This window comes from Cnephaeus nilssonii (assembly GCF_951640355.1).
Source record: "Cnephaeus nilssonii genome assembly, chromosome: 9".
Lineage (NCBI taxonomy): Eukaryota > Metazoa > Chordata > Mammalia > Chiroptera > Vespertilionidae > Cnephaeus > Cnephaeus nilssonii.
Genome location: NC_137080.1, coordinates 16,899,676 through 16,926,501, shown reverse-complemented (window position 1 = coordinate 16,926,501; position 26,826 = coordinate 16,899,676). Strand labels below are relative to the sequence as shown.

The 26,826-nt window shown below is 42.2% G+C and overlaps 1 protein-coding gene across 1 annotated transcript; it reads right to left on the bottom strand.

Moving 5' to 3' along the window:
- Positions 1–136: 136 nt before the first annotated feature.
- On the bottom strand, positions 137–12,403 carry HINT3 (histidine triad nucleotide binding protein 3). The gene is made up of 5 exons (XM_079781492.1): positions 12,117–12,403; positions 5,607–5,724; positions 5,204–5,273; positions 2,789–2,915; positions 137–1,214 (listed from the first exon to the last, which is right to left on the bottom strand). Exons 1-5 carry the CDS (start codon positions 12,276–12,278, stop codon positions 1,182–1,184), a joined length of 510 nt encoding a protein of 169 aa, XP_079637618.1. The 5' UTR covers positions 12,279–12,403; the 3' UTR covers positions 137–1,181.
- Between the last annotated feature and the right edge of the window lie 14,423 nt (positions 12,404–26,826).

The window sequence follows — 26,826 nt, the reverse complement described above, 5'->3', positions numbered from 1 at the left end:
GTCCTTAGTGCTGCTGCGGAAGCAGGAAAGGCTCCCACCACCACTGCTGTGCTTGCCAGCCGTAGGCCCAGCTTCTGGCTGAGTGGCACTTCCACAGGGGGAGCATACTGACCACCAGGGGGCAGCTCCTGCGTTGAGCATGTGCCCCCTGGTGGTCAGTGCATGTCATAGTGAACCATTGTTCTGCAGTTCAGTCGATTTGCATATTAGCCTTTTATTATATAGGACTAGAGGCCCGTTGCAGGAAGATTCCTGCAAGAATAGGGCTTCCTCGGGCCTATTCCTGCAAGAATAGGGCTTCCTGCGGCCGGAGCGAAGCAGAGAAGGGAGGGCTTCACTCCCATCTCCGCCACCCCGCTTGCTTCCCTCCTGTCTCTGCCGCCCCGCTTGCTTCTCTGCAGCTTCACTCCTTTCTGCAGTGCTTGGCTTCCTTCTACGCTATCTTCAGTCTTCGCTCTGTGCCTCTGTATGCAAATTAACCACCATCTTTGTTGGGTTAATTTGCATACTCGCTGATTGGCTGGTGGGCGTAGCAGAGGGACGATCAATTTGCATGTTTCTCTTTTATCAGTGTAGATATTATACAGATTTCAGGACTAATTTATTATACAAATGCTAGGCTTCAAGAAGTAAAAGCCAGCATCTGAAATCTGAGTAAAAAGTGACATATATATGAATTCTTTCTATCAAGATCAGAGATCACTGTGTAATACAGTACTCTTTACTTTGAAATATTATGTACAAAATTATGAAACTGTCAAGAGATAGTTAATTTCTTTTTCTTTTTCATAATAATAAAACTCCAACAAAGTACTTTCTATACCCGTTCATTCTTCATAATAAATCACTATTATAACTGACAATAATGAGAAATGAAAATACTTGAACTTTTAAAAAATACAGAGCCCTTCTTGATTAACAGAATTTGTTTTAATGAAATTTTATCTATAGTATCTTATACCTTAGACAAGTAACCATTAAAATAAAGAAGTCAATGCCAGAGTATTCATATAACTATATTACAGATCTCAGGAAACAGACATTCAGAAAAGACTTAGGCTACCCAGTAATAGACTCTTATGAAACCCAACAAACCTTACCATTGTAATTTGATTTAAAAGGGACCAAAATATTAGTTTCTGTTGAGCCAAGAATACGAAAATCTTCCACTGCTGTCATTTTCATGTTCTTAGTTTTTCAATCAAAGAGTCAGCCTGTAATTTTAAAAAGACAACATATTTTTTATTACAAATATGGTAGCTGGTGTGAAAAATTCTACTGGCATCCCTATTATAATAAACCACAGCAGACTATCTGGATAATACATATTCTCTTCCTAAAAATGTCTTACAAAAAACCTAAACATAAGTGGAATCATATACTATTTGGTTTATTTCCCTGAGCATAATGTCCTCATGGTTTATCCATGCTGTAGCATGGGTCAGAATTCCCTTCCTGTAAAAAAAAAATCATTTTTCAAATACAGTGGACATATAACATTATATTAGTTTCAAGTGTACAACATAGTGATTAGATATTTATATACCTTAGGAAGTGTTCACCCCAGTAAGTCTGGTAACTTTCTGACACCATACATAGTTATTACAATATTATTGACTATATTCCTTATACTGTACTTTACATCCCCATGACTATTTTACAAAAAATGTATTTTTAATTAGTTTTTATTATGGAAGCATGGCTCATGTAGAAAATTAGAAATACAAATACAAGAAAAAAGAATCTTGTTTTGAATTACACTGATATTTTAGAGATCACACCAACTATCCTGCAGAATATCACACTATTTCATTTCAAATACACACATTCCTTAAATATATTTTAATTAAATAAAATCATTTAAGCAAGTTGAAGAAAGGAAAAATAAGTTTGAAATATGAAGTTTCTAGAAATCAGGCGCTTTTGAATTTCTTATTTACTATGACTAATAATAATATGCATTAATTAATGGTAATTATTTAATTTACAATTTTATAATTACTCAGATATAGCAACTGTAGGTCACCTTGTCATCATGGACACATAAAATAAGGGACTGGTAAATTACTAGTCAAGTGGCCCTGGAAGGATTGAGTCATTTTTTAACCTTGACTGTCAGGCCACAGGTCTATAAGCAGCTGAATTCTATTCCACTTTTGTCCTAGCAAAGCAGAATTTTGCAATTTTTTTAGGCTCAAAGCTTCAACCTCACATCTGGTAGTTGATGCTACTACTACAGCACTTTTTTAAGGAGTTTAAATATCAAAAATTACAAAATCTCAATTTCTACAATAATGTTGCTAATGAAGACAGAGGCTGCATGTAACATTTATTGAGTACTTACTATTTTAAGGTACAGTTTTAAGTGCTTTACATGTAAATTATTTTATAAATTCTACAGAAATAGGTACTATTACCTATATGCAGGTAATAAAGAACTTGGACCTTAAAACTCTTAAGTAACTTGCACAGGGTCCCTCAAGTAATTAATGAAGCCAGAATTTGAATCCAGATTTGATTCTGGATTCTGAACTATAAATGCCATGATTCTTCTATATCACATCCTCTACCTGCGATGGAGAGACTCAGTCTTAGCTTCTCTTCCTACAGATCTGATGACCTGGGAAATCCCCCAAATTAAAAATATTATTTTGGATATGTGCAAGCAGTATGTTGAAACAGATGATCAAGCCTATAAAAGCTGTCTCCAAGAAAAGAAAAGCTACATAAAAAAAGGACAAATATTTTATATACTTTGGTATGCTGCTAGTATAACAATAACACTTACTGTGATGAACCAATAGGAATTCGGTCTATAAACCAATTTTGATATGTAGCCAAACTGATCGACTGGTGCTATGACATGAAGGTGCAAGTGGGAAATGGAACAGAATGGTGGCATATGGAAACCCATTCTAAAACAGAAAGGTAAGAGATAATTGACAAATCAGTTCTACAATAGTTTAAAGCTATTTTTTCATGTTAAAACGCATAAATGTCAAACAGATCCAACACAGGTTACCTAAGGTAGATCTTCACTCAAACATCTCTTACTGTTTTTCTTTATACACTTTCGAGTATTCACAAAGTTCCTCTTCTTTTCATGTTTAAATGCACAGTAACATAAATTCTTCATCAAGAAGGTCTTACAGTATATCATGCCTTAGTATAACCTTCATGTATTCGGAGATGGCATTCCATCCTATCACTTTCAGCCTTTATCATATTAAGCTTTAATTCTCCTAAGATATTCCTCTTCAATGAAGATAAATAAATAAATAAATACAGGATACTCAAGTATGGTGCCATTATTCCAAGACACAGCCAGTAGATGGCGAGCGTTCTCCTTTAATAAAAGTGGTAAATCATTTCCTTATGAACCAGGATTTTAGTAGTGAAATTAATTATCATTTAAAAAAATTTATCATCACTTATTTCTTGTTTAACAATAAAAATTTAGACGACAATTATTCATATTCATTTGTTTTAAAATACATAATTCTTTTGACTAATAAAAATTTTTTTAAATATGATTTAACCTTTTAAAAATTAATTTACAGTTTTGCAAGTCCACTTATTCTAAGTGGGAGAAGGCACAGGAGACGTGCTATATTGTATCAATATAGGACAATGTAAGTCAGATATGCAACACATATTGAAAAGCTTTCACTACTACCTAGAAAAGGAGACTAGGTTTTCTCTCTGTGGAATACAAGTTATACAATGCAGAATCAAGTAATCTAAAAGCCAGAAGAGACTTGGCCTTTTTATTTTAAATATGGGGAAGCTAAGATCCAAAAAGTTTAATAAACTTCCTAAAATCACAGTGTTAGGGAGTGGTAGACTTAGGATTTAGACTCCGAACTAAAACAGAGTCAGAAGGGACCCAGCTCCACCTTTTCATCCACTCTTTATTGTACTAAATATAAAATTACGTTAGCAAGAGGTAAAGTAAGTTTCTTAACTTTGCAGAATTCAATGTTTCTTATTTTTAATCTTCACCTGAGGATACGTTTTTATTGATTTTCGAGATGGAGGGAGGGAGAGAAACATTGATGTGATAGTTGGAACATAAGTACCATTTTCCTATTAGACTGAGATTTATGATGTTTAAGACATGCCAGAACATTAATAGGTCATTCTTTTTTTTAAAATCCCCATTCAAGGATATTTTTCCAATGATGTTTAGAGAGAGTGGAAGGGAGGGAGGAGGGAGGGAGGGAGAGAGAGAGAGAGAGAGAGAGAGAGAGAGAGAGAGAGATTAGTTGCCATCAACTAATTGCCATCTACTGGCTGTCTTGGAATAATGGAACCATACTTGAATGTCCTGTATTTATTTATTTATCTTCATTGAAGAGGCATATCTTAGGAGAATTAAAGCTTGTCTGTTCCTATAACAAGCAAGCACTCCTGTGACTAGGAAGGGAATGTACTGATTTTGGCCAAAGGACATCAAATACCATTTGTTCTTTATCATTATCATTCTTGGGTATTGCTTAACCATTTTCAGAGGATTTTCACACACAGTCTCACCTGAGCCTACAAGTAGGCAGAACAAGATTAAAAGACTTGTCTAAAATGACACAGCCAGTACAAGCTCAGTACACAGAAAGCATCATGGGTAGCATTAGAATTCAGGTCTCTCTGAATTCCAGTTCGGAGGTGTCAGAGGCCATCTCCACTATACACACCTTGGTACTGCTTTGGTCACACAGGAAAAATCAGAAATATTAAAAAAAAAAAAAAAAAAAACAGTTGCCAAATTGAACATTTTGTGCTTTTGCTCAAACTTTGACAAATGCCAGAGTTCAGCAGGCAATGAATTCAAGTTAATTTCATGCTAAAAGTATAATTATTTTTAAACCACATAAAATATTTTCTAAGGAAATTCAATTTATACACAATTTTATAGAAATGCACATATTGAACAAAGAAAAGTGGACTCGTAACTATTCTACCTACCCACTGATTGAATATACTTGTCTGTCCAAACTACAAGTGGTGATTATTAGAAGATGTTGAGACATGAGAGGAAGAAGTTTTTTTTCATTAAATTTACATTATCAATGAACTATACATTCACTTTCAGGAAAACTGCATTTAAATTATAAACTCAGCCGGCGCTGCTTTCCTTTCCCATGAGGAAATAACATTTCAGAAAAACCAACTGTGAATCTTGGTTTCTATATGGCAGTATACATACCTCACATTTGTGAAGTCAGTGAAATTATTCTTTTTAAGAATGGTTTTTCCAGCAGTAACCATGCTCTCAACTATAAAACAGGAAAGAAACCACATTATATTTATAGAAGACATTAAGTTCACTAAGGTGTTATTAATCTTAACTTTGGGGTTCTAGTCAAATTTACTTATTCCAGGGGGGTGGGATTAATTCTAAGTGTGCAAGACTGGTACAATATCCAAAAATCAATAAATATAATACAGCACATTAACAGATTGTAAGACAAAAATCACATGATCATATCAATAGATGCAGAAAAAGCATTGGACAAAATCCAGCACCCATTTTTGATAAAAACTCTCAGCAAAGTGGTAATAGAGGGATCAAGATTATAGGATCATGAAGAATACTGCCATCATCTTACCAAGTCCTATTTGCTCTTTCTTTAGATCTCTGCAGTTTCCAATATGCTGCTTTGGCACCACAAGATAATGATGAGATGCTGCTGGTTTGACATCTTTAAAGCAAACTAGGTCTTCATCCTAAAGCAAAAACATATAATTTGCTAGTGAGTTTTTTAAAAGAATTAACTAATGTGTCCTGGCGAGTGTGGGACAGTGGTTAGTCACTGAAGGGTCATGGGTCCGATTCCCAGTCAAGGACACATACTGGTTTGCAGGTTCAATCCCCAGTCCCAGTCAGGAGGCAACTAATCAATGTGTGCCCCTCTCTCTCTTTCTCTCTCTCCCTCCCCTCCTCCCTCCCTTCAACTCTCTCTAAACATCATTGGAAAAATATCCTTGAATGGGGATTTTAAAAAAAAGAATGACCTATTAATGTTCTGGCATGTCTTAAACATCATAAATCTCAGTCTAATAGGAAAATGGTACTTAAGTTCCAACTATCACATCAATGTTTCTCTCCCTCCCTCCCTCCCTTCCTCTCGAAAATCAATAAAAACATATCCTCAGGTGAGGATTAAAAATAAGAAATATTGAATTCTACAAAGTTAAGAAATTCACTTTACCTCTTGCTAACATAATTTTATATTTAGTACAATAAAGAGTGGATGAAAAGGTAGAGCTGGGTCCCTTCTGACTCTATTTTTTTTACCCCTACTTTGCAGGGAGACAACTTATTCTTTCTCCCTGTCTGTTGCTCCCTGCCTCTTCCTTCCCTTAGGCGCAGTGGTTCTCAACCTTTCTAATGCCGCGACCCTTTATTACAGTTCCTCATGTTGTGGTGACCCCCAACCATAAAATTATTTTCGTTGCTACTTCATAACTGTAATTTTGCTACTGTTAATGAATCGTAATGTAAATATTTGTGTTTTCCGATGGTCTTAGGCTCTACAACAGTGGTTCTCAACCTGTGGGTTGAGAACCGCTAGCAGGGTCCTAAGACCATCGGAAAACACAGATCTTTACATTACGATTCATTAACAGTAGCAAAATTACAGTTATGAAGTAGCAACGAAAATAATTTTATGGTTGGGGGTCACCACAACATGAGGAACTGTAATAAAGGGTCGCGGCATTAGAAAGGTTGAGAACCACTGCCCTAGGGCCTAGTCTGTCACTTTAGCCAATCTCTCAAGCAAAAATTCTTATCTTTGTCTCACTGCACTTCCCAAACCCACCCACATGGCCAGACCCCAACAATGGGTCAGTACAACTGCTCACATTATGTGAAACAAACTCGGGCTGTTGCTGGAGGTGGGTGGCGGGGTGGGGGGGGGGGGGGTGTGCGGGGGAATCACAAAGCTAAGCCACTGTTAAACTGAATGTCCTCAACCTCAGCTGACCCTCATCACTACACAACAATCTTTCTGTTTCCTTGATCCTCTTTCCTGGCCTCCAGAGAAGCTTCAAACTTTTTACTTCTCAATAACCAGGTAGTTTGCTCCTTCACCTCCTTCAAGCTTTCACTCAATTGACACATTCTTAGTGCAGCTTTTTTGCATCCTCTTCCTCTTTTATTTTTCACCACCTAATAAACCATGTATTTTACTTAATATTTTGCTTCTTGTTTATTGCCTATGCTCATGAAGACAGGAATTTTTGTATGTTTTGTTTTCTGCCTCCAACAGTACCTGGAGTAGAGAAGGCACTCAAATACTGAGTGATGAATAAGTGAATGAGTTCCCTCTTTCCCACGGACAAAGTTCTAACTCCCTGGGCCATTGGAATCTTCCCATCAGGATTTGAACTCTCCAAAGTCTTCACTGCTTTCAGAAGCATTCTCTCAACCCCCAACTCCTCCTGTAGGTACCACTTCCTTTCCCTCCTCCTGAAGATCGCCAAACTTCCGTCAAATGTTGTCTATATTTGCTCTCTTCAATTTTTCATCCCGATTCCTCTCAGTCCACTACAGTCTGCCTTCTGCTGCACCACTGCGGCAACTGGGCTCCTACAGGTGAATTCCTTTTGGGGGCAAAACCAGTTCTGATGTAACTTGACCTCTCCACAAGCAAGTAGGAGAGTCACCTAACCCAGACTTGAGGATTGGGGAAGGCTGATACTGCTGCCAATTCTTTCCTCTTGACATACTCCCTTTTCTGAGCTTTCCTAGTTTTCCTTCTGTTTCTTTGAAGGCTCCTTCTCTGTCCCCATTTCAGGTCCTTTTCCTCTGCTTTTCCTGTATGATATCAGTTATCATTAGACTCTCTGTAGGCCCCCCTCATTTCTTACTCCACATACACTTCCTAAGTCATCTCCTCATTCCCCCTCTTTTCAATGTCCACCTATAAACTGGCAGTTCTTATAATCTGGGCTAGAAATCCAGATCTCTCCACAATACCAGACTAACCACTTACTGCACATCTCTACTTAGATGCCTCACACTCACCTCAAACTCCACAATTCCAAACCGATCTCATCACTTCGATACTTCCCACCACGCTCCTGGCCATCTGCTCTCCTCCTGTATTGCTAATCTTAAGGACATTGTACCAGCGCTACCAGAGTACCCTGGCCAGAAATCTGGAAATGATCCTTAACTTCCCCCTTCCTCATTTTCCCACATCAAAATCAGGGTTTATTAACCTAGGCTCTGTTGCTGTTTCGAGGCTAGATAATTCTTTGTTGCAGAGAGCTGTCCTGTGCATTGTATAATATTAGCAACCTTGAGAAACCAAGATGGCGGCAAAGGTAAACACCTAAACTGCTGCCTTGCACAACAATTTCAAAACTACAACTAAAAGACAAAACGTCTATCACCCAGAACCATGGAAAAGTTGGCTGAGTGGAAGTTCTACAACTAGAAGGAAAGAGAAAAGAGCACAAGCGCTGAAAAGCTGAGAGGTGCGCCCAGCAATCAGTGTTTACTGCGCTGGAGCATGGGATGCGGGGACATGGAAACGTGGAAAGGCAGAGAAGGCTGACTGACGCCCTGAGACCCCGCCCCGCACAATCTACAAACACACCCAAGCTCCACGCAGCAGCTTTTGCATATAAATGGCCTGCCCTGTCGAAGCTTAACCAAATAAACTACAGCTCCAGTCAGACAGCTCCAAAACCTCCAAAGCCCAAGCAAAGAGGAGAAATCTGTAGTTCTTGCTGTAGCTCCTGCTGGGTGGCCTCAGACAGTAGCTGACCTGCACCCCATTGGAGATCCAGAAGCTCGTGTATCTAGTGGTCTGTGTGAGATGACACCAGATTTCAACTACTCTCATAAGGGACACATTCAAGAGGCAGACTCAGTGAGCACCAAAGCCCCACTGGAACAAGTCCTGCCCCATAAGTGTGTCTCCAGCACAGCAATTCTTCTGTTATAGACACAGCAGGTCCTCACAGCCAATTGGCCTGGAGGTCAATTCCTCCCAGTGACACCAACAACAATCAAGGCTTAACTACAACAAGACTGTGCACACAGTCCACAAAGGGGTGCACCAAGAGTGTCCACTCAGGTAACTGGGAGGCTGACCCATTGAACCATATAGGACACCTAGCACACAAAGCCACCCTACCACAACTCAGGGAAGCAGTGAAAATGAGGAGACAAGGAAACAGATCACAAACAAAAGAAATGGAGGAGAGCAAACGACTGGATATAGAGTTCAAAACCACGGTTATAAGGTTTTTTTTAAGAATTTCCTAGAAAAGGCCGATAAATTTAACGAGACCCTTGAGGATATGAAAAAGGACCAACTAGAAATTAAACATACACTGACTGAAATAAAAAATATTATGCAGAGACCCAACACCAGACTAGAGGAACGCAAGAATCAAGTCAAAGACTTGAAATACAAAGAAGCAAAGAACAACCAACCAGAAAAGCATAAAGAAAAAAGAATTAAAAAATGTGAAGACAGTGTAAGAAGCCTCTGGGACAACTTCAAGCGTACCAACATCCGAATTATGGGGGTGCCAGAAGAAGAGAGAGAGCAAAATACTGAACACCTATTTGAAGAAATAATGACCGAAAACTTCCCCCACCTGGTGAAAGAAATAGATTTACAATTCCAGGAAGCGCACAGAACCCCAAACAAAAGGAATCCAAAGAGGACCACACCAAGACACATCATAATTAAAATGCCAAGGGCAAAAGACAAAGAGAGAATCTTAAAAGCAGCAAGAGAAAAACAGTTAGTTACCTACAAGGGAGCACCCATACGACTGTCAGCTGATTTCTCAACAGAAACTATGCAGGCCAGACTGGAGAGGCAAGAAATATTCAAAGTGATGAATAGCAAGAACCTACAACCAAGATTACTCTACCCAGCAAAGTTATCATTCAGAATGAAAGGTCAGATAAAGAGCTTCACAGATAAGAAAAAGTTAAAGGAGTTCATCACCACCAAACCAGTATTATATGAAATGCTGAAAGGTATTTTTTAAGAAGAGGAAGAAGAAGAAAAAAGTAAAGATAAAAATTATGAACAACAAATACATATCTATCAACAAGTGAATCTAAAAATCAAGTGAATTAAAAATCTGAGGAACAAACTGGTGAATATAATAGAATCAGGGGCATAGAATGGGAGGGGATTGATAATTCTCAGGTGGAAAGGGGTGTGGGGGGTACGGGAAGAGACTGGACAAAAATTGTACACCTATGGATGAGGACAGTGGGGGGGAGGTAAGGGCAGAGGGTGGAGGGGGGGAAAAAAGGAGATACAGTTGTAATAATCTGAACAATAAAGATTTATTAAATAAATAAAAAATTAGCAACCTTGGCCTCTACCCATTAGGTGCCAATAGTCCGCCCTGACCCCACAGTTGTTACAACAAAAAGTGTCGCAAGGCATTGCCAAAAGCACCCCCCTCCACTACCCCGACCAATAAGCCCAGAGTTAACCCCCGCCCCCCACCAATAGCCCAGAGTTAAGAACCACTGATCTCCATCCATCAACAAGTCCTGCCTGTTTTACCTCCTAAATATCCTTAAATTGATCCACTTGTCTTCATCCCCACAACCGCATTCTCATTTCAGGCCATCATCGGGCTGGCTTCCTCCGAGAGCCTCCTTGCAGGTCTCCATGCCTCCAGACGGGTGCCAGAATGACCTTTCAAAGGTCAAACCCCGCCCTCCAACCCAGTACATTAAACAATGCGGAGCTTCCCGCCCCTGTTCACAGGAACATAAAACCCCTTAAAAGGCACCACAACACCCCTAACCATCGAGGCCCCTGTGAACCTCGCCGGCCTCATCTTCCACCGCAAACGCCATCCTCCCCTTCGCCTGGGTTTCCGGTAGTTCTCCGGGGCACCACGCAAACCTCCGGGGGTTCTCCCGACCTCACTTGCTCACCTGGCCATCTCCTACTTGTTTCTCCTCACTCTCTCTGGAAAGCAATGCCCAGGGCCTCCCAATCTGGGCGAGGTGCCCCCACAGGCTGGCCAAGTCCAGCGGGTGGCGGAGGCCTCCCGCTCAGCTCCGGCACGGAAGCCAGCCTGCAACCAGCGGGTCCCCTCCATCAGCCGCACGCAGCCCACCGGCAGGGTGTCATCTGGACAGGAACCGTCCTTCCTCTCGCCACCCAATCTCCAACACTAAGCCCTTGGAAGGAATTCAGTTTCACTTGAACAAGTGAATGTATAAGTAACTAAAAAAAACAAAAAAAAAACAAAAAAAAAACACAAACAAACAAAAAAAACACACCCACAATCTTTGGATTCTCTTTTGGACTTTCAAAAGGTGGTCTCTTTAACCCTTTGCACTCGCTTGCTTTTTTCTCCATTCCTTTTATTCTACTCGGGATTTAATTTTTTAAATACCCCAGATTTTACAAAGCGCGGCAGCAGAATAAAAAAAACTGGAGTTTCTTTTCATACAAACTTATTTGTTTGGATTTTTTTATATTTCAAATACACACGAGCTGCTCCCGATGCTCACCGTGTCGAGTCACACTCGACATCCGAGTGCATTACAGGCAGGTGGCACCCACAGAAGAGGTGGGCACCAGACACCTGCTCGGAAAGACCTGGGCAGACAGAGTGCTCTTCCCGGTGCACACCTTCCACCCATCGCGCTCCCGGGAGCCGAGCCTCCCGCGGCGGTGTGACCTCCGACCTCCGACCCCCGACCCCAGCCTACGGCCAGTCCATCCAACAACAACAAACTCTCCGCGGTTACTGTGGCCCGTAGCGGACTCGTCCTGGCCTCGGGATCCGTACGAAGAGTGTGCAGTGTTTAGAAAGGCGGGGGGCCTGGAGCAGAGGCCATAAATGCGGTTTTCTGCCCAATCCTTCGGTCCCCGCAGAGACAGGCCCAGGTGCGGGGCTCTATCACCTCCCCTCCCCCGAACAGCCAGGAGGCCAAGGAAGAAACTCCCCGCCCTCGAGGAGCAAGGCTGTCGTCAGCACCAGGGCTCCCAGGGCACCCAGGGCACCCAGGGCACCCAGGGCCCCGGCGCCAGGCCCACGGCCCGAGGCCCCGCTCCCGCCGCTCCCCGGGCGGCCCCCACCCACGCCGGCCGCTCGTCGCCGCCCACCTCACAATACAGGAGTTCGGTGCCCGGCTCCTCCTCCCCCACAATCCGGCAGAACACGCACTGGCTGTGGGAGTCCGATGACTTTGAGGTCGCCGAGGTCGACCCCGTAGGTTTTGCGGCGGCCCCTGTCTCACCGCTGGAGCCACTTGGCGCGTCGGCCATCGCACCTGCCCCGCCGCGGCCCAGCGCCTCGCCTTCTCCGGGACCACGGGGGGCCTCGGCCGAGCCCGCCTCCGGCACCTGCTCGGTTTCACCTCCAGGCGTCGCCTCTGGCCTGGCGCTGGGCGGAGCTGCGTTGGGCGCACGCGCCGATCCCGGCGGGAGGGCGGCCCGGTGCGGGGCCTCGAAGCCGCGGCCGCGAGGGGGCGCGCGAGTATGACCAGGGCTCTACTGGGAGGAGCCGGCGGCGGCGGCGGCGGCGGCGGCGGGAGTGGCCCCGCCCCCTGCGTCTCCTTGGTAATGACGCACGACGTCCGCCCAGACGCAGGAGCTCGCCTCGCGTCGTGGTGACTCCCCAGCGCGTCCTAATGCCCCGCCCAATGAGACCTGTTCGGTGTCCTAGACCCTCTTTCCGCAAACCCTCTCCTGGAAAAGGGTGTGTATCCCGAGTGTATCACCCTGTCTTAAAAACAAAGGCTTTCAAAAGCCCGTAGGTCTTAAGAGGATGAACAAAATCCCTGGAGCTGTCTTTTCAACGTAGATCACGTTTGATGCGTTTGCATGCATATTCAGCCCAGTCCTTGTAGGTGCCTAAGAGGAAACTGTCCGAACGGGACTTCACCGCTTTCCTTTCGGTTATTGCTAACAGCACCCGCTAACTCAAAGAGCGGTCCAGTCTCACATTCCTCATTCACGGGTAATGCGGAGTCCTGTAGTTTATAGTCTGAAATATCTTAAATTCATTGCCGATGCCTGGTGATGCCTCGCCTCGACCACTGCAATAGCCTTCCGAAATCATAGTTTCTCTCCATGATTCTGTTAAACAAAAACCCTTCAGTAACTATCGTACCCCCCAAAAAAAGTATCAATTCCTTAGCTTGGTATTCAAGGTGGATCTGATTTGACCTCAACTTTTCATTTCATAATACTTGGCTTTTTGCTGAACACCTGAAGTGTGGCATGTATCTCTCTAATCCTTAAAACAAGCAAGGTTGGCTTTATCATTCGCACTACAGAGATGAAGAAACAAGCTCAGAGTTGTCCAACACTAAATGCAGCTAGTCATTGCTAGTGACAGGGTTCAAATAAAGGTTTATCCCACCCCAGAACCCACCAGGCTTTCTGAACACAACTTTTTTTTTTTTTAACACTGAAGTTTTTCTTAGGCTAGATCATTATAGTAGTTTTCCCTGGGGATTTGTTGATTTAGAAAATAAAGTCCTATTAGTAAATTTAGCAATGTTGCTGAATGAATGAATGTTGTATTAATCAAAAGCACTTATATATTGAAAGTAGTTGTAGGTTCAAGACAATTTCATTCCTTTTGCAGTTTGCCAGTGGTTTGGGGACAACAATCATAACTTCATAGCCCCTCAGGAGCCCAAGGCAGGGTTCAGAATCAGTGCATTACTTTGCTCAATGTAAGTGTTCACTATTTCCATGCATGGAGTACACCTTCACGCGTGATTTTATCCATGCTGTTCCCTCAGTTTGAGATATTGTTTCCATCTCTGTACATCTAAATTCCACCTTCAAAGCCACTCCTCAAATGCTACCTCCTTCCTGAAGTTTTCTTTATCCAAACTGAAAAAAAAGTACTTCCTCTTATGAATTCACACAGCAATTTTTAATACTTGTCTGGTAGAACTTATCATTTTGTATTACAAACTATTTATGTACATATTTTCCTATTGTAAGTTATGTTTCTTAATGAAAAGAACAAGTGTCTTTGAATCTCCCATAAAGAGATTCAAAGACACTGGTACAGAGCTTTGCATGGAGGTAGACACTTAACCATTCTCTAATGAACAAAAGAATGATTAGGAATAAGGTTACTGCATAGGAGTGTTCAGTTTGCACACTGTACAAGAACAGCACATATAAGAATGTGCTACTTGACATCACTGGCAAACATTAACTTTTATAAAAGCACAAACAAGCCTGGAGATTCCAGCCTCCTGGTCAAGTTCTGGAGAAGGGATGAGCTGACTCCTACAAAAACCCACCTTAGATGTATATGGCCACACACACACACACACACACACACTCAGGAGAATATTCACCTACATCCTGTCACACACACCTACACAAGTTATACCTGTCCTGACTTCATTTCTTAGGAAACCTACAATTGCTTCTCTCACTCACCGGGCACTTTCAAAGACTTGCTTCCCATGCCCCAACGTTGAAATTGATATAATTGCCTACCATGCAGTGGGAGGAGCAACACAAAGTATTTGGACATTGTCTGGAGTATGTGGGAAAAGGCAAAACTACAGGCAGCTGTGTTCGCACAGACAGAGCTGCCACAAGCGGTGCTCCGGATAGCTCTGCTGGGAAACAGCCACTCAGGTTGCGTGACAACAAATTAAATTTTACTTGCAAAATGGAGTGCTGTTTTCTAATTGTACTAGAGGCCCAGTGCACGAAATTCATGCACGGGGGTGTGTGTCTCTCAGCCCAGCCTGCACCCTCTCCAATCTGGGACCCTTGCATCCTCTGCACCCTCTCACAATCCAGGACTGCTGGCTCCCAACTGCTCGCCTGCCTGCCTTCCTGATTGCCCCTAACTGCTTCTGCCTGCCAGCCTGATCACACCCTAACCACTCCTCTGCCAACCTGGTCACCCCTAACTGCCGTCCCCTGCAGGCCTGGTCACCCCTAACTGCCCTCCCCTGCAGGCCTGGTCCCCCCCAACTGCTCTCCTCTGCAGGCCTGGGTCCCCCGCAACTGCCCTTCCCTGCACGCCCAGTTGCCCCCAAATTCCCTCCTCTGCCGGCCTGGTCACCCCTAATTGCCCTCCCCTGCAGGCTTGGTCGCCCCCAACTGCCCTCCCTTGCAGGCCTGGTCCCTCCCAACTACCCTCCCCTGCTGGCCATCTTGTGTCAGCCATCTTGTGTCCATATGGGGGCAGTCATCTTTGACCACATGGGGGCAGCCATCTTGTGTGTTGGAGTGATGGTCAATTTGCATATTATCCTTTTATTAGATAGGATTAGATAGGATAGAGGCCTGGTGCACGGGTGGGGGCTGGCTGGCTTGCCCTGAAGGGTGTCCCGGATCAGGGAGGGGGTTTCCTTGGTGCGTGGGGCAGCCTGGGAGAGGGGCCTATGGTGGTTTGCAGGCTGGCAACCCAAGCAGAGGCCCTGGTATCTGGGATTTATTTATCTTCTATAATTGAAACTTTGTAGCCTTGAGCAGAGCCAAGCCTCCTGCTCACTCCATGGCCGCAGCCATTTTTGTTGGGATTTATTTATCTTCTGTAATTGAAACTTTGTAGTCTTGAGTGGAGGCCTGGGCCTGCCAGGGCGGGCGGAAAGCTTGGCTTCCTCCATTGCCGGGGACAACCCAAGCCTTCTGCTCTCTCCATGCCTATAGCCATCTTGGTTGGGTTAATTTGCATACTCCCTCCTGATTGGCTGGTGGACGTGGCTTGTGGGTGTGGCGGGGTATGGTCAATTTGCATATTACTCTTTTATTAGATAGGACAAGAGCACCCTATGGGCCGGCAGCAGCCCTGCTTCAGAGCAGGTTATGGAGTCGGAGAACTCTACAACTTACCATCTGTGGAGACTTGAACTAAGTTATTTCTCTTTCTGTGCTGAGAATTTCTGTTTCTTCATCTATAAAATAATAATAATGCTTAATGCAAACACTGTTGTGAGAACTAAAGCCTGGAAGCCTAGCACAAAGCTCTCAATAAATTTTAATGATTATTACCAATGGGTAGTGATAGTATGTAAAACAATTTTAAGTGATCCGATGGTTCACTTTCATTTAAATACAGAGCTTTAATGTTCCTAAGACAGAGACTGGGTTGTGCTTTAAATATATATGTTGATTTCATAGAGGAAGGAAAAAGGAGAGAGAAACATCAATGATGAGAGAGAATCATTGATCAGCTGCCTCCTGCACACCCCACACTGGGGATCGAGCCCACACCTCAGGGATGTGCCCTCACCAGGAATTGAACCATGACCTCCTGGTTCATAGGTTGACGCTCAATCACTGAGCAACACCAGCTGGGCTGGATTGTGCTTTTGTAATGACATTTATCCTGTAGGATGCCAACCAGAATAAATATGAAGCAGTTAATGATCTGGTTATTATGTTAGAAAATAATATTTTCAATTTTAGAGGTCAAGTTTCTTATTTGCTAGTATTTACTACATAGTTACTATGAACAACTTATAAATGTAATTAATGGGGGTTTTAACCATCATTCTAATTTCTTTGGCTACTTTTTTTGATTAAAAACACGACTGGAGAAAAACACAAATATGTTTCATGTACTATGATGCATCAGGATATCATCTTATTTAAAAACAATTTAGGATACGGATGTAAATCACATTACCATTTTCAATAGCAAGCATTTATTAAGAGCCACCTTTAAACATCATACCATAATTAAAGCTTCATTCGTCCTCGCTTTCCCCATCACTTACTGACCATTTCTCTGTTCTCCTTTGCAATCTGATTCCCCCAAATAGTTGTCTATACTCTTCACAACCCCTCCCTGTCTCTCCTCTCACACTCTCCTAACAGGCTTTCACTGCCACCATTCCACCCAACTATTCTGACCTCTATGTTGCCAAATCTAATGGTCACTTCTCAGTGGTTATCTTTTCAGTAAGTCGATCATCCTCTCCCCTTGATAAACTTTTATTCTCCAGGACACCACACTTCTTCAGCTTTCCTTCTTAGTCTCCTTGGCTGCCTCCTCTTCTTCCAAACCTCCCTCATTACTAATATTCTTCTCTCTCTCTAATACAAAAAGCTGTGCATATCTATACTAATAATAGAGGAATATGCAAATTGTCCAGGACACCATCATAGTAACAGTAACGACTGAACAGCAGGTTGTGTGGGGTGACAAGGCCGGCAGGGGGGTTAGTGAGGGACAACCAAACAACTGAACAGCAGGCTGCATGGGGCAACCAGGCCGGCAGGGAGGGTAGTAGGGGGCAACCAGGCTGGCGGGGAGAGGAGCAGTTAGGGCGACCAGGCCAGCAGAGGGGGGCAGTTGGGGGTGACAAGGCCAGCGGGGGGGGGGGGGGGGAGTAAGGGGCAACCAGGTTGGTGGGGGGGGTGTAGTTAGGGGCGACTAGGCTGACAGAGGGGGGTAGTTGGGGGCGACCAGGCCAGCAGGGGGGGGGCAGTAAGGAGCAACCAGGCTGGCGGGGGGGGGGGCAGTTAGGGGCAACCAGGCTGGCAGTGGGGCAGTTAGGAGCAACTAGGCCAGTAGAGGGGGGCAGTTGGGGGCAACCAGGCCAGCAGGGAGGGCAGTAAGGGGTGACCAGGTCAGCAGGGGGAGGCAGTTAGGGATGACCAGGCTGGCAGGGGGGGCAGTTGGGGGTGACCAGGCTGGCAGGGGGGCAGTTGGGGGTGACCAGGCTGGCAGGAGGGGCAATTAGGGGTGATCAGGCAGGCAGGCAGATGAGCAGTTAGGAGCCAGTGGTCCTGGATTGTGAGAGGGATGTCTGACTGCCAGTTTAGGCCTGATCCCAGGGATTCCCCAAGGGAGTCCTGGATTGGAGAGGATGTAGGCTAGGCTGAGGGGACACCCCCCCTAACCCCGTGCACGAATTTCGTGCACCGGGCCTCTAGTTTAATATATACAACTTGATGAGACTCTTCTCTTTAGCTACACTCAATCCCTTGGTGATCTCACAGTCTATGGTTTTAAACACCATATATGTGATACCTTGTTTTATTGCATTTGCTTTATTGTACGTCACAAACAATTCGTTTTTTACAAATCGAAGATAAGACCCTCCACCAGCAAAAAGATTACAACTCACTGAAGGCTCTGTTGATGGTTAACATTTTTTAGCAGTAAAGTATTTTTAAATTAAGGTATATACATTTTTAGACATAATGCTATTGCACACTTAATAGATTACAGTATAGTATAAACATAATTTCAAATGCACTGGGAAATACAAAATTCTGTGCGTCACTTTATTGCAATATTCGCTTTATTGAGGGGGCCTGGAACTGAACCCAGAATATCTTTGAGGAATGCCTGTACATGCCAATGACTCCCAAATATAAATCTCTAGAATAGACATCTTCATTGAACTCCAGACTTGAATATCAAATGCCTATTAAACCACCCCATAAATATGTTAAAAACATGTCTGAAACAGCTCTTATGGCTCTTATGGGGAGAGCTCCTCTTTTCCTTTAAAAATCTGCTACCACCTTAGTTGAGGAAAACTCCATTGTGCCATCTACTAAAAAAAAAAAAAAAAATTGAAATCACATTTGATGCTTTTCTTTAACTCCATATCCAGCCCTTCAGGGAATTCTATGGAGCACATCCAGAATCTGATGCTATCACTACTATCAATCTTGACTGAGTCACCATTAGCTCTCATGCGAATTATTCCATAACCTAACTGCTCTCTCTACTTCCAGCCTTCCTCCCACTCTCAATACTGGCTAGTCTCAACTCGACAACCAGAGGGATGCTTTTAAAATGTAAGTCAAACAGTGTCTCTCCTCTGCTCAACATTCTCCATTGGGTCCTTATCTCACTGAGAGTAAAAGGTCAAGTACTTACCTATGAGGATCCAGAAGTTTCTACATTATATGCCATCTCCGTACATTTTGACATCAGCTACCACCAATATTTTCATCCCTTTCTTTGCTCCAGTCACACTAGACTCCTTGTTGGTACTTGTGCCAGCCAGGCATGGTCCCACATTTGGGCCTCCACACTGGCTGTCCCTCTGCCTGGAACACACTCTCTGCTCAGTCATGGAGATTATGCCTCTCACATCCATCAAGTCTTTACCCAAATGTTGTTCCCCAATGGGATCAACTCTGACCCCCCTGGCAACCTACCTGCTTACTTGTACTCTCAACTCTCCCTTCCCCTTTCCTTTGTTTTATTATCTCCATTGTACCCATTGCCTTCTAGATATTTAAATGTAAATATTATATAGTAATAGTATAAGTATTTATAAATGCTTAATATTTAACTTACTATGATTATTGTCTGTTTCATCCTCACTGACTGTAATCTCAACAGAAATTTTCATCACTTTTGTCTATTATTCGTTCATGTAGTGTGAGATACTGAATATAATCAAGAGCAATGCAAAGATTCTTGGTCTGAAAATTGGAAGGTTGAAGCTAATGTTTGCTACAATGGGGAACTCCTGAAAGAGGAGGCTTGGGGCAGGGAGGACCAGGCATTTAGTTATGGGTATTTTAAATTGAGATGCTATATCAGTCTGTTTAGACCAAGTATTTTTGCAGTAATAACTCGAAAAATCTTTTTTTGAAATATATTTTTATTTATTTCAGAGAGGAAGGGATAGGAAGAGAGAGATAGAAACATCAATGATGAGAGAGAATCATTGATTGGCTTCCCTCTGCACGCCCCACACCGGAGATCGAGCCCACAACCCAGGCATGTACCCTTGACAGGAATCAAACCCAGGACCCTTCAGTCCACAGGCTGATGCTCTATCTACCGAGCCAAACCGGCTAGGGCAGTGGTCGGCAAACTCATTAGTCAACAGAGCCAAATATCAACAGTACAACGATTGAAATTTCTTTTGAGAGCCAAATTCTTTAAACTTAAACTTGTTCTAACACCACTTCTTCAAAATAGACTCGCCCAGGCCATGGTATTTTGTGGGAGAGCCACACTCAAGGGGCCAAAGAGCCGCATGTGGCTCGCGAGCCGCGGTTTGCCGACCTAGCTAGGGCAACTCCAAAAATCTTAATGCTTTGAAACAAAAGGGTTATTTCTTGCTCATATTTGTATCCATAGCAAGTTGGCTCTGGCCATGCAGACTTCATCCCATGTCTCAGGCTGAAGGATCAGGATGTTTCTGGTGTTAGAACAGAGGGAAGAGAGAGCACATAGAGCCACATGATGACCCTTAAGACTTCTCAGAATTGGCACATGCCACTTCAAATCACATGTCATTGACCAAAGCAAAGACACACGCCAATCCTGACATCAACAGAGGATTAAATGTAATCCTAGGTCTAGAAAAGGCAAAAAATATTTTGAACAATGATAATACAAGATACTACAGATGCCAATTTGACACGTAGGTGGCAATGTCATTAGGTAGTTAGATATATGAGCCTGAAGATCAAGAAAGCAAGCTTCAGAATATAGCATTTACATTCATGAAATTAAAAGAGATCACCACTGGAGTAAGTATAGATAGAAAAGAGGAGAGTTCCAAAGACTGAGTTTGGGGCACCCCAGCATCTAGAAATTAGAAAAACGAGAAATGGTCAAACAACTGAAGAAAAAGCGGCGTGTTAGAACCAGGAGAACAGGAGAAAGTGGTGGGCTGGAGGAAAAGCAAAGGTTGTTTCCGGTAGGAGGGAGCCATCTGTCAAAGGCTGCTGACAGGATGAGAAGAAGAGACCTGAGAATTGAGTGGAGATCACTGATAAAGCTGATAAACATGCTTTTACTGTTGGGGTTGGGGAAGAAGCCTGAGTCTTTCTAGTGGGTTTAAGAGAGAATGGCAATAAGTACATTAAAGGCAGCAAGTCTGAACAGAGCAAACATTCTTCACAGGAAAAAAGGAGGTACACACACAAAGAATACCGGAAACCATAAGCCACACTGATAACGATCAGGAGAGGCAGAGATACTGGAATTTCTGAGCCCAGGAGCAGAATGACTGCTGCCAACTCCAAGTAAACACGTGTCATTCAAGTTCATCTACTCTGGTGTCTCTGTTCCTCCCACGTGAGGAAGCTGCATTAACGCATCTTACCTTCTACACGAATTAACACCACCTTTGTCACATTTTATTTATTTTTTTATAAATATATTTGTATTGATTTCAGAGAGGAAGCGAGAGGGAGATAGAAACATCAATGAGAATCATTGATTGGCTGCCTCTTGCACGTCCCCTACTGGGGATCGAGCCCACAACCCGGGCATATGCTCTCTTTTTTTTTAATCGATTAAGGTATTACATGTTTCCTTATCTCCCCATTGCCCCCCACTCCCCTACTCCCATACATGCCCTCACCCCCCAGTGTCTTGTGTCCATTGGTTATGCTTATATGCATGCATACAAGTCCTTCGTTTGATCTCTTACCTCCCCCCTTGCCCCAACCTTCCCGCTGTAATTTGACAGTCTGTTCGATGCTTCTCTGCCTCTGTATCTATCTTTTTGTTCATCAGGTTATAATGTTCTTTATTTTCCATAAACGAGTGAGATCATGTGGTATTTTTCTTTCATTGACTGGCTTATTTCGCTTAGCGTAATGCTTTCCAGTTCCATCCATGCTGCTGCAAATGGTAAGAATTCCTTCTTTTTTATAGCAGCGTAGTAAGCTCTTGATCGGAATTGAACCTGGGACCCTTCAGTCTGCAGGCTGATGCTCTATCCACTGTACCAAACCAGCGAGGGCCCTTTATCACATTTTAAATTCCCTTTCCTTGTATCTATCTCTAAACTCTTAGTGTTAAGAGTACCCCAGGGCTGACTCCTCGCTCTTCTATCTACATTTACTCCCTTGATCTTCTTATCTACATTTACTCCCTCCCTTAGAGTCTCAAAGCTCTAAATATGTATATGCCCAGGACTCCCACATTTCTAACTGTATTCATACCTTTCTCCAAATCAAAATCCAATTGCATACTGGATATTCCCACTCAGCTGTCCAATAGATTGAACTGCTGATCTCCTCACTACAAATCTCTCTTATTCACAGACTTCTGATCTTGGCTGATGGCAACCTAAGCCATCCAGGACTAGATCCTGTCAAGACCTCCATTCCCATCAGCAGGAGAAACTTGCCCAGTGCCATCCTATTAGTCATTTACAAAGCTGCTACCCAAACTCAAGCAGCCTGATGGAACCTGTACTCTTAACTATGGTGCTTTGGCAAGGTTGCACAAGGATATGTCTAGAACAGTCTCTTTTAAAATTTTTTAAATTGATTTTGAGAGAGAGAGAGAGAGAGAGAGAGAGAGAGAGAGAGAGAGATTGAGAAATATTGATTTTGTTGTTCCACTTACCTATGCATTCACTGGATCTTCTTGCATGTGCCCTGACCAGGGATTGAACCTACAACCTTAGCATATCAGAACTATGCTTTAATCAACTGAGCTACCTGGTCAGGGCAGAACAGTCCATGTTTGTTAAATATACATCTGGATTTGTAAGAAAATGTCTAAGAGGATGTGTACCAAATATATTTGCAATGTGATCTCTGGATCCATAAATTAAGGATTGTTTTTTTTTTCTTATTTATAGGTATATTATACATCTACAACAATGAAAATATATTACACTTGTCATAAGGAAAACATCCTAACAATTTTTTTTTAAATTCAGGATTCCAGATGGATTTAATTTCCTTTGATCATTCTCTGAGTCATAATCTCATTCTATATATATTTTTAAAATTTATCTTTATTGTTGAAATAATTTTACTTGTTGAAAGTATTGTAGATGTCTTCTTTTTTTTCCACCATTGACCCCCTCTCCCCCACTCCTGTCCCCTCCCCAGGCCTTTGTCTGTCCATGGGCTATGTATATATGCATATAAATTCATTGGCTAATCTCGTCCCGCCCTCCCTTCCATAAATTTTTTAGTTGTTCAACCCTGATGTCAGAACTTCACAGGGCATTCTCAGGCAGATTTCTTGGCATCCCTGGCTGAGACAAACTATAGAGCTGCTATAACCACATGTTGACACAGTGTAGTGTTTCCATTTTACAGTGAGGCTATAGGAAGCACGTTGTTGGGTTTGTCTTAATCTCATAAAGTATCATCTCAACATTTGGACACCCTCTTTCCACATCCTAAATAGAGGTTTTCTGAACATAATTACAAAGACCTCCCCTGGCTTATATTGAGTAAATAGAAACAACTGTTTGCTATTTCATCAGTGTCTCAAGAATGTTAGTTTTTCTGAAGGCAAAAGAAAAACAAACATGTCCACATTTCTCCCTCCTTAAGAAAAATAGTATAAAAGGAAATACTTAAGGCTATCGAGGCTGTTGCCAGTTACTAACTATTGCATGTATGCTGGCCTCCACTATTGGAACAAGTGAACCATCTGGGCAAGGGAAGAAGAGAAGAGAGTGTCTGTGTGTAGGAGAGGGGAGAACTTTCCAGTTTCTGATTATTAAACTGCCTTTCTGAGAGCTCTCTTTGAACAAATATTGGCAAGTAGCCCAGAGTTCCAACTTGTGGCTGTTTGAACTTTGCTAAAGGACTTTAAGGGAAGTCTTGTTGTTGTTAAATGGAAACTGTAAATCATTTGTAATGGAAAGAATGACAAAAGAAAAAAAAAACCTTCCCTTATAACGACTTTCTTATTCCTGTTATTTCCCTGACAAATGATTTTACTTGTCTACAGAATATAATGCAGATACTTCTGTGTGTTTTTTTTTTCATAATGCTTTCCTAAAGGCCATGTTTTCAAACAAATCATTGAAGGCACTTCCTACTTTTTAATCAAGAACAAGGTTACACTTGGACTTTGCGTTTCTGATAAAGAATTCAGCAAAACTAAGTTTGATATGACTAACACCATAATAGTCCTAACTTACCTTTGTCTGGCTTTTACAGTTTTTGAGGGCACTTTCATATACATGCATTTTATTCTCTTGACGTCTCAGGTAGTAGATATTATTAACCCTGTTTTAGAAATGGAGAACATGGGACACAGGAAGATGGATCAGCCTACTCAGGATCATTTCAGTTGGTGGATGATAGAGGGGTCCATCTTGCAGCCCTTTTAGGAGCACCAGAGGCACGTCCTGTTTCCCCGAAATCAACAGAACACAGCTACTGTGCAAATGAGTACACCTCCACCATCTTCAAATGAATGTCAATTTTCTTGTCAAATTCACACCTGTATTTCTTCATAATCTCAAAGCCAATAAATCACATCGACACCATTCATTCTGGTTCTTATTAGCTACCCTTAAAGAAAAAAAAAAAATCTCTTTACTCATACCCAAACTATCTTATGCTACTTTCCCCTCGACTTTTTTCCACCACTGCATCTTTGAAAATCTTTCCACTGTAGAGGCACAATTTCACTGTAAGTATTCTAAATCTATAACCTCAACCTCTTCACTGAACCATACCTTCACCTCTTTTCACGGAACCCTGGCATTCCACCAAGGACGTCACTTCCCTTGAGAGCTGACAAACAAAAATGTCTTTTCTCCCCACCTTCCAACATGCTAAGAGATTTGGAAACACTGTTGGCATTCTCTGGGCTTCTAACTGCCAGTTCCCGGTGGCTCCATTTCTACCGGTATGCAACTTCCACTCTCTGCCCCCTTTTGAATTGCATGCTATAGCATGAAGCATAATCACCATCATCCACTGGTTTCTAGGCCACTGCCTCTAATGCACAGAGAGCTTCAGCCCCTGACCCACAGATGCTGCCAAACTCCAGCTGTTATCTCGGGCAACAGCCTCGGCATCCCCGAGTCACAGCTTCTCAAGCACCTGGGTTCCAGCGCCCTTTGCCTCCATTCCTCTTTAACAGAGCTCATTCCTGTGGCAAAATCCTAACTTTATGTTTACCCAGACTCCCTGAAAACCTGAACTTCAATGTCTCTTACAAACCTCTGCAAGCACTCATCCCAGCAACTTTCAAACTCTCCCAACTTCTTAGCACTATCTGTTCTGGATCTTTCTTCCATTCTTTGTCACCTTGCCATGAGCTGGGGAGTCAGGCTCCCTCAATGTGAAGCCCATTTCTACTATTTAGCAGTGATTACACCTTGAACAAGTCATCAATTTCTCAGGTCCTCCATTTCTTCGATTTGGAAATAATAATGGTTGCGCCTATCTCATGATCATCACAGGTTATTATGAAGCTTAATTGAGATAATGTATGTCAACGGCTGAGAAGAGTACCTAGCACACAAGTGTTCAATAAATGTCTACTGTTATTACAACTGAACTGCTTGATGCTGCTCCTATTAAAAAAGAAATCACATAACCAAATTAGTAAGTACCAACACATGCCCAAATCTATAAAACAAGACACAAACCAACAAACATCTTCCCTTTTCACCGCTCTCTCTAGATACTGCCAATTTAAGGACGACTCTTTAGAAAATACCTTTGTAGGGCCTCAGACCCTGTGATTATCATCATGTTAACTAATTGTCCTCCTCAAATAGGATTAACAGACTGACTAATGTCTATTATTCTTAAAGCAGGAACAGCAAGCATTTCATGTGACCTCTTCCCAGAAGGCAGACTAGGAGAAACAGGCAGAAGACATGAATAGACATCTCCAGACAAGAAAATGTGAATGGCTAAGAAACATATTCAAAGATGTTAATAGATAGTAGAGACTTGTCTTTGTTTGTTGCATGTATTTAAAAATATAAGCTAAGCAGCCCTGGCCAGGTGGCTCAACTGGTTGGAGCATCGCCCCAAATACCAAAAAGTTGCATGTTTGATATCCTGTCAGGGCATGTGGAGGAGGCAGCTTACCAATGTTTCTCTCTCTCTCTCTCTCTCTCTCTCTCTCTCTCTCTCTCTCTCAAAATCAATAAGGAAACATATCCTTGGGTGAGGATTAATATATATAGTGCAAATTACACACACATATGACATATGGTTAATTTTGTGAATATATAAAGAAAGCTTACAAATCAGTAAAATAATGAATAACTCGGTAGGAAAATGGACAAAGAACTTGGACAGAATTTTCAGGAAAAGAGATATAAACATAGCCAACACATGGAAAGATGTTCAACATCATAATTTTCATTAGAAAATTAAAATAAGATATCATTTTGGCAAAAATTAAAAAGATATTAATATAACCAGTATTTGGTGAGGCTGTGAGGTAACTAACTGACATACTCATACACTGTTGGTATAAACTAGTATAACTTTTATGGAGGAATAACTAATAGTATCTTTTGAAATAAAAAGTGCACTCTTTGACTCACTGCTAAAGGTTATCTCAGAAAAATACAATCATAAAAGCACAAAGCTTCATATACAGGTGTTCATGAAGAATACTTTGTAATAGCAAAAAACAAAGTCCATTAATGAAGAACTATTTCAACAATGATGTCCAATGCAATAAAGAATGGGATACAAAAAAAAAATGAGGAAAAAAAAGAATGGGATACATCTACAAATACTGATACAAAATATTGTGCACAATATATTGTTAAATTAAAAAGGCAAACTGAAGAGCAGTATGTACAGTATGCTTGTTTATATGAAGAAGATAGGTAAGTATATTTGCATAAAATACTCTAAAAAGAAATATAACGAACTTCTTGTGGTTGTTACCTCTGGCAATGTAGGGAGGGAAATGTTTGCTTTTCATTAAATTCCCTTCTGTACTGTTTGAAAACTACCATGAACATGTATTAGTTCTATAATTTTAAAAAGAAAGCTTCAGTTAAAAATATCTAAAGAGCAAATGGGAGCCATTGCAATATGTCTGAAAACAAGTTGTTAGAAACTATATTGCTGTCTTAGAAGATGAACATTTCTTTGCAACTTCCACATTATTAGTTGATTCCTCAGTTTGAAGAAGAAATTTATC